The 9,109-nt window shown below is 41.7% G+C and overlaps 1 protein-coding gene across 1 annotated transcript in view; it reads left to right on the forward strand.

Moving 5' to 3' along the window:
* The first annotated feature begins 5,669 nt into the window (after window positions 1-5,669).
* The window catches only part of GUCY1B1 (guanylate cyclase 1 soluble subunit beta 1), a 47,127-nt gene continuing 43,687 nt past the window's right edge, over window positions 5,670-9,109 (forward strand). The window contains exons 1-2 of the mRNA XM_011360328.2: window positions 5,670-5,835; window positions 6,487-6,560. Coding sequence (XP_011358630.1) covers window positions 5,833-5,835; window positions 6,487-6,560 — 77 coding nt within the window. The 5' untranslated portion in view covers window positions 5,670-5,832. The remainder of the gene's footprint in view (window positions 5,836-6,486; window positions 6,561-9,109) is intronic.

Here is a 9,109-nt window from a genome sequence, read left to right on the forward strand (position 1 = left end):
ATATATTTCTGGAGGTTTAGGAACTCTCAGGAGTCCACTCCTCGGCCATGCCAGTGAGGTAGCACAGACCCTCAGACTAAGAACATGTTATTTGGAGGGACAAAAATAATAAGGTTGAAATGAGAATGAATGGGAAAAAGTCTGTGACTTTTGGTTTGGAAAAACTATTTTCGGTTTTTGAGGATAAAGAAAATTTGTGTGCGTTTGTGTGTGTGTGCACGCATGTGTGCAAATATGTGTGTGTATGTGTGTGTGTATGTTTGCTCTTTTCTGTGGATCGATTCATGGGCCTTCATATATAGGCAACTAAAGTTTTCAGCAAATAGCATATCTCTCAACATATTTTTCTCCGGTTTTTGGTAAATGTGCATTGCTATTGATACTCCAATTTTTTTCCCCCTAATTTAAGTATTTCATTTTCTCTCTGTGCAAAAGAGGACGGCTATTGGACCTTGCACTGAAAACCTTGACACTAACAACACTCCTTTTATTATAACTTTCACAGTTGCTTTAAATAACATGTTTATTTTGAGTTCTGCTTCTGGCAGAGTTGCAAAGTCTATCAAATATTATCCTGTGTCTCAGAAGCTTGTTAGCTGCCACATAAATATTGTAATAAAGGTGTTTAAATAAAATTCTTCTTAAAATTTAAAACGAGTTCTGTTTGAAAAGAAAAGTGAACCATTGAATCGAATAAAAACAATATTGTTCCAAGTCATACAAATGTATTTGTTCTGATACAGAGAAAGGAAACCTCCAAGATAACTGTGTGGAAACACAGGACCCATAACCTTGTTTCAGGCTTTTGCTATGTACAGATCAATGCATCCAAAATCCATTTTCAAAAGGCTATTGTTAATAGCTCATGCGTATCCTACACAAACTACCTGTCTTTTCCACCCCATTTCTTTAGTTGTTGCTCACTCATTTTATGGGCCTAATGTATGCCATAGCCTGGTGGCATGGATCCATAGGACAAGTTGGGACAATTGCTCTTAGAAAGTGCCACCACAAGCAAAAACTAGACTCATTTATTCCTATGGAACTGGGAACACTAATGTCCACCAGCTTGCCAGGAAGCAGCAGAGGGGGCATCATCGACTTGTGCACCCTAACTGAAGTAGGTTCCACTTGGGGGATTCTGAGAATGGTAAACAGCACCACTTTCTTTCCAAGGCACCATGTGCAACCTGGGGCTGTACTTCTTGTGTGGAAGCCCAGCATTAATTTCTCTTTATTCTGAAAACACCGCTGTGTACAGTAGGGGTAGGAAAGAATAAAGAAGGGACACGAGCTCTTCAAGTGTTTAACGCAGTACTGTGATCATGAGGCCTGCAGATGACTATGAGATCTCTCCAAAATAAGGCCATCCTTGATTACTCAGAGAAGCTTCCTGGATGGATAACTGACTGATTATTTATGCAAACGCTGTAAGCTATTGTCCCCGAGATTGGAGTCATAGTTAGAATGGTGCTATAAAATTTCCCCTGACTGGCTGAAGTCAAAGACACCACCCAGGCCAGATCGTACACCATCAGGTTAATTACATCTGGGATAAAAATAAATGACAGTTACTGTGAACCTGCGCCAAAGAGTAATACCTAAGCCATAGACTAGAAGATGAAATGGTAGAATTGGAATCTAGAGAAGTCAATGAATTAGCCTACAGAGGTTTTACTGGATTTACTCTTAATTGTATAATCAGTATCGTTAGCACAATCCATGATAAGTAATGTCATGATATTTATTCACAGACTCATCACTGAAATGTGACTCATCTTCTCCTCTGGATATTTTTTCCCTACCCCAAAGAAAATGGTTTTGTATGCTGCTCCGCTTCTTTCCCGGCTTTCTAGCTTCACTTCTGGCTTTTTCTCGAACCTCATTCTCAACTCACAGGATGACCTACCTCCTACTACATATTCTTGATGTTCAAATGTAATGGGAAAAAAAATGGAAAAATGAATTAGTGTTGGGAAATAGGCCAAGGATTTTGATGATAATGGAAGGAGGGTTTCCAGCCGTGAGAATACAGGTAGGAAAAAAATCTTTAGGACCTGAAATGCATCTGCCTTCAAAAAGAACAAAGACACATTTTCAACTCCTCAAGTCCAAAACTAGTAAATAATGCTATTTCTTTGTAAAAATCCGCACACTTGTATAATACATACAACTGACTCAATAACTTTTAGATCGCTGAATAGAATTATACATAATTTATGTTTTCTCATTTTTTTATTGGGATAATTACTCAATATTCATGAGTTTCTTTTCTGTTTAAGTCAACTACAACTAGTTTCTATTGCTTTCAATGCAGAATTATGACTGATGGAGAGACCAAGAATTTCCATGACAGTTAATCCTGGGATCCTGGAGACACATCCTTCTTTCAAAGAATGTTGCGGCCATACATTGGGGGAAGCGGGGCAGTATCTTACATTATATATAAACTATATCAGTATGATTCATGTGTGAAACACAAAACGGTCATCAGGAGAACAAGAGATAAGTACATAAAGTAACAGGATATGTTGGGAAATAAAGTGGAAGACTTTCTACTGTTGACATCTCCAGAAAATTAACATAGACATGTAACTTATATGTATGTCTCATGTTATAACGGCTGGGGCTGTTATAACAAAATACTGTCGACTGAGTGGCTTAGACAACAGACATTTATTTCTCATAGTTCTGGGGGCTGGGAAATCCAAGATGAAGGTGCTGGCAAATTTGATTCTTGAGGAGGCCCTTCTTCCTGGCCTGCTGTGTCCTCACATGGCAGACTCTCTTTTTATAAGGACACTAATCTCATCATAGGGGCCCTATCCTCACCCTCATGACCTCACCTAAACCTAATTAGTTCCCTAAAGCCCAAATACCTTCTAGTACCATCACATTGAAGATTAGGTAGGGCTTCAACTGATGAATTTTAAAGAATACAAACATTTTATCCTTAGAAGGTCTTCAAGAAATCTCAAAATTTAGTTCAGGAAAGATATTCAGCACACACTATTAGTATCTTATTGCTGCTGTAACAAATTACCAGAAACATGATGGCTTAAAACAACACAAATTTATTATTTTATAGTTCCGGAAATCAGTAGTCCTAAAATCAAGATCAGCAGGGTGGCATTCCTTCTGGAGGCTCTAGAGAAGAATCCTTTTTCTTGCCCATTCCAGCATCTACAGGCCCCCTGCATTATTTGGTTCATGGCTCCTTCCTTACATCACTCCAGAGCCTTTGCTTCATCACATCTTTTCTTTGATACTCCTGCTTCTCTCTTATAAAGACCTTTGTGATTATATTGGGCCCACTCAGAAAATCCAGGATACTCTGCTCTTATCAATATCCTTGCCTTAACTACATGTGCAAAGTCTTTTTTGTTAGGTAAGGTAACATATTCACAGACTCTGGGAATTAAGACAAGGACATGTTTGGATGGGGGAGGGGTGGGCATTATTTTGTCTACCACAACATACCTAATGTGACATATGTGGGAAGAGCTACGTCACAGCTCAAGACTTTCCAACTCCGTTCACTCTACAGTACTTTTTTGTTGTTGTTGTTGTTCAAGTGAATCACCTTTATCCAGGTTAGACTGGAAAAACAACAGATTTCCATAGCAAGCCCAAAAAGTAAGTCTGAGTAACCTTGGAAATTATGGCCAATTATTTGTGGTCTTTTTTACTGATTTCTTGGCAGAGATGAAAATGAAAGCAACAGGGTACAAAGAAGAAAGAAGAGCAGTTCAATCTAGTGAATGCACACTATTTTGGTAGCTAGAACAGAAAAACATACCTCAGGGTGATTTGATTTTCATTCTCTTAGGAGAATAGAATGGAACAAATATGAGCTGCTTTATTCTGCTGACTTTGGCTCTGATCCGGGGGTTGGACAGATAATAAAAGAAGGTATCAGAAAACCATGGCTTATATTCTCTACAATGCCACTTTTGGATTTAAGGATTAACTTAACTCAAACTCAGCACCTATGAAATGGACTCTTTATGTTATTATAAACACATTTCTTAAATGGATCATAAAGTTCACATTTGGTGAGCATTTCAACCAAAATGATAAGGTTTAACTGCCCCTGGGTGAGACTATAAGAAAGTATTTTTAGTTCTGGTTTCATGGGAATCTTAAAATATTCCAGGGCTTCTGAGAACACAATTCATTCCTTTACTAATTATTACTTCTGTGCTAAGATGTTAATTTTTCATTATTCTTCAACAAAGCAAAATGTGTAAGAGGTTTTCTGATGTAGAAAAATAAAGTTTTACTATGTGACCTTTAAAATACCTTTCAGTGCTCAAGGTAGATGAACCTTTGATATATTCATGGTAGATCTATCCTTATAAAAAAGTCTGACAATCTCTCCCAAGCACGTGTAAGTGTGGGCTGTAACCAAGGTAGGACCAGTTCATTTTTATTTTAATCAACTCGACCCCAAAAGGATAACATTAGAGCTAAATCTAATTTTCATAAGCTTTTGTTCAGAAATAAAACATTTTTATTTAATTATAAATATCCTGGTATAAATATTAGATGAGTTGATTTATTTTAATGCTTCTAATTATTATAACAGTTGAAGCCCTATCTAATCTTCAGTGTAATGGTATTAAGCATTGTCCTTATTTCTCTTTATTTCTATTTACTTACAGAGTTCAAACATTACATATATATATGTGTATATACATACACACACACACACACATACACACACACACACACACACACACACACACACACACACACACACACACATATATATATATATATATATGTGTGTGTGTGTGTGTGTGTGTGTGTGTGTGTGTATATATTTGAATATATATTTAATGAGCCTCTGTGGTGGGGCTCAGAACATTAACTAACCTAAGTGTCTGGTAGATTATAGACTGAGGTGGGGATAGATTAACTAAAAGTCTGCTCATTTTGTACTCGGTTTTTTCCAGTTCATCTGTTACCTGTGAGAAACAACAACAGAGGCCAAATTATGGAAAGTTAAAAACGTCGGAGTCATGGTTCTTGGCCGTGGTGTCGGATCGGGCATCCCACTAGGGTAAAGCATAGAACATCACTGGATCTTGTGGGGACGTTTAGTAGTGGATAGAGCTGGTTTTGACACCACCATCGCCAAACGGATTACTCAAAATTTTAGCTGGCCCACTTAACTAGTTTCATTGACTGAAAATGAAATGTGTGAAGCTCAGTATTATTAGCCTTCAGCTTGTTCTAAAGTGTTGAGGGACCAAGCCACAAAGGAAATGTTTATCTGCAAGACGACAATAAACAAGAGGATGCTGACAAGGGCGGATTCCTTTTAAGGCTTGTGCATTGCAAAATACACACACACACACACACACACGCACGCACGCACGCACGCACGCACCCCTACTCAGTTTTTGCTACTTCTGAGGGTAGATCTTTGGATATGAATATATTTGGTGGGACTAATATAGGTGCTTTTCCCTGCCTCCATATTCATGCAAGGAGCAAAGCTGGGGCTTTTCCGTCGTCACTGTTATGGCCTCAAATGAAAGCCTTGTCACCAGGGCGGGGGCGGGAAGGCCCTGGAGCGCAGCAGTACTGTGAGCATCCGAATTCCCCCCTCTGCCGCTGACTGGTTGAAAGCCGGCCTGCCTGCGGCTCGACTCGCCATTGGCTGCGAAGAGGTGGCAATCAGGGCGGGCCGAGACTGCTGCGCTTCTTCCAGCTCTATGCTGCCGCCGCGGTCCTGTTGCGCTGTCGCTGCTGCGGCCGCCGCCTGGGTCCCATCCGCCGCGTCTCTGCGTGGGGGTTGCCTGGCCGGCTCCCGGCGCAGACACTATGGTGAGTACTCTAAGCTGGTCAGCCTGGATCCTCATGCCGCGGATGGCCCGAGTCCGGCTGCCTAACGAAACCGGCCGCGCCACCTGAGCTTGGCACCGGTCCGGGGAGAGCGCCACTGGTCGCGAAGTAGCCTCACTGCCAGCGTCCGGGGCAGGGGAAGTGGAAACGGCTAGAGGCGGGGGAGTTGGGTGCTTTTGCTTCCTATGGGGTTCCGGCGCCCGAGCTCGGAAAAGGGGACCTACAGCCGAGGCTCGGGGGCTTCCCAGCTCAGGCCCGCCTTGCGGCTGTAGGAGGCTGAGCGCCAGAGCTGGGGGGAGGCGCAGGGTTCGTGTCCCCCCAGCTCTCCCACGCTTTATCCATGCCCCACCTGCCTATGAGCCGTGACAGGTGAGTGGGGGTAGGAAGGCGGCATGGGGGTGGGGAGGACAGTGATAAAGAGTATCCCTTATGGTGTGTGTGGGGGGGAGGGGGGAAGGGTTGCGCTCCTGTAATGCCCCTCTTTAGCAGCGAGCACCCCCCAAATAGATTGGACCTAGAGGGCGGGGTACAATATTAGGGCAGCGCAGTGGCGGCATATGCAGCAGTCTCGTCCTCATGCCCTTTCCCATCTGCGGCTGACCCCGACGCTCAGGTTTCCCCCTTTCTTCGCAGTACGGATTTGTGAATCATGCGCTGGAGCTCCTGGTGATCCGCAATTATGGCCTGGAGGTGTGGGAAGACATCAAGTAAGTGACTGGCTCCTAAAGCTTGGGCCGGGCGCTGGCTCTGCGTGTGTACTGCAGGGGGCGGGAGTTGGGTCCCCAGGCGGCCCCCCGGCGTTGTCGCCAGCTCCTCGCTTCATCTTGGGCTTCCTGCTCCGGTCTCGGGCGCACATCTAGGACATGCCTCCGCCTGCTGCTCCCGGCTGCAGCTGCGCTCCCACGCTCCGGAGCCGGGACCCGGAGAGGAGGGGCGGTCTGGGTGGGGCGGGGCTGGGAGGGCGAGAACCAGGGGAAGGAACCCCTGGGGTCACCACTGCCTCCCGAGTCGGCCTGAGCGTGGGAACGTGCTGCCAGCGCCTGGCGGCTCCCAGGCTTTTCAGGCCGGGTGGCTCCCACGCGGAGAAGGGCCCGGGGGACCACAAAGGTCTCCGCGACGTTCAAGCTCCCAGAGGCCTTAGATACAAACGGAAGACTTTGCCTCGTATAAAATTTACACACCTTGCAGACACATGAACTAGTTAAGCCTTTCGGTATGCTAAAACACTCTTCTCGTGAGACTATTTGTTGAACAACTGGGAATCACGTGCATTTATTCATTCTGAAATACATTTAAATTGGAATGTTTTCTCTTTCATTTTCCCACTACCCCCTTTTTTTGGTTTCTACTATGGTGAAGGCTGTCAGTTGCAAGAGGACATCCTAGTTTCAGTCTTCTAATTTCAGTCCAGAGCTGTGAGCCTAGTACTCCCATGTGACGGAAATACCACAGGCACTTGAGAGTGTAAACCTGTTAGAATGATGGGTCATCTCTGCGGCCAAATCGAGCATTTCAATTTAACAGAGGTCTTTCTCTTTTCCTCTCTCATTCCGGTGAAATTCTCATTTAACTTACTGTATAGATAATCATAACCAACTAGCTACGCCAAAACCATATTTATGGATTCTCATATTAGAACGACAGTGTCACATTCAAAGGGAGGCAGAGGGCGTGGTTACCTGGGTGGGCAGAGAACATATTGTTATTACATATCCCTATTACCTGTGCTCACTGATTTCATTTTGTTATGTCAAATAGATGATGTTTTCATGTTATTTTTCTAAATACATTACAATTATTAGCAATCAATTCTAACAGGCCTTATTATGCAGTTACAGGATAGTGATTTCTTATAAATATCTGTCACCATGGAAATGACCGGGGTTAAATATTAAGCACTAGAATGCAACTTTCTTCCCTGGATCTGTATCAGTAAGCATAGCATCATGATCCATAAGCCACATTTATGTTTCCCACCTGGTACATCTACATATTGTAAAGGGAAGTGGAGATCTGGCGATTATGTGGTTGAATCAGATGAGTTACCTAGGCACTAAAGCTTACTGTGAGATTTGTATTTTCTGTGGACCTTACTAATATCTTTATAATTTTTGTTTTGCTTGATAGACTGTTATATAAAAGGCAAAGATCAAGAGCAAGATTTTAAACAGTGTACCTTAAGTACAGGATTATTTTTAAGCCACCTTCTTTGTGAATTTATGAAAGCATCATTCACATCCCCTGCATGATGTTTTCTCATCTGCGAGATAGCAATTCTCAATTTTCTGGTGGATCAGCTATCACAATGAATATGTTTAGAATTTTAAGAACACAAGAAAAGATGGCTATTATGGTTAAACTGTCATTGCATATTTTAACCAGATTTAGAATGTATATTCTACCCATTATCAATTTAGATCACTGTTCAATACAAAGATGAAAATTATATGTCAAAGAGAAATGTATCAGAAATTTAAAAAATTAAATTATTATTTGTTTTTATTGGCCATATTTTCCCAGAGAAGGTCAAAATATCTAAAAATATGCCAATTCCACTGATGTGAGAACTCAACTCTGCTCAATCATGCTAAGAATATTCTACTTTTTAAAAATTTTTTAATTTTTAATTAAACATCACTGTCTTTTGACTCACTAATTTATCTTTAAATAGCTTTAAACAGTGTTCTTAATCTGTTCAAGTGCTAATAATTTAAATTATTCAATGTATTTTTGTGGTAAAATGAAACATCTTTTTTTTTTAATAAAATTATTTCAAGGATTATATTGCAAGGGAAATACTGTTAAACTAGCATTTACAATCCAGGTGTTCATCTTGATTCTTTTTTTCCCCCCCCTAAGCATCCCTTTTGGTGGAGCCCATCTTGTCTTGGGTACAGTTTAGTAATTGGACTAGAGAACATCGTTAAGCTTTCTGTATTGATGGGATTAAAGTAGGTCAGTGATTTCCAACCCAGTTAGTACTCCTGAAGGATTATTACTAAGAGCTCTCTGGAAGAGCATTTGCTTATCACAGCAGGGAGATTCTCACTCCCTGGGGGACAAGTGAGGAGGACTAAAAACAGTTTAATTTAAAACTTTCCTTGGGAAATTCTGATCCCTCCTCCCAACCTCACTTTCTGTTCCAGGGAGGATCACTGGAGTCAAAGGTCCAAGATACCATTTTAAATTTTTATGAAAAATTGAATATATGAAAAATAAATTACTTTGTCTCAGTAAGTACTAAACTCCTGTATCT

This window comes from Pteropus vampyrus, unplaced genomic scaffold, assembly GCF_000151845.1.
Source record: "Pteropus vampyrus isolate Shadow unplaced genomic scaffold, Pvam_2.0 Scaffold53, whole genome shotgun sequence".
NCBI classification, from domain to species: domain Eukaryota; kingdom Metazoa; phylum Chordata; class Mammalia; order Chiroptera; family Pteropodidae; genus Pteropus; species Pteropus vampyrus.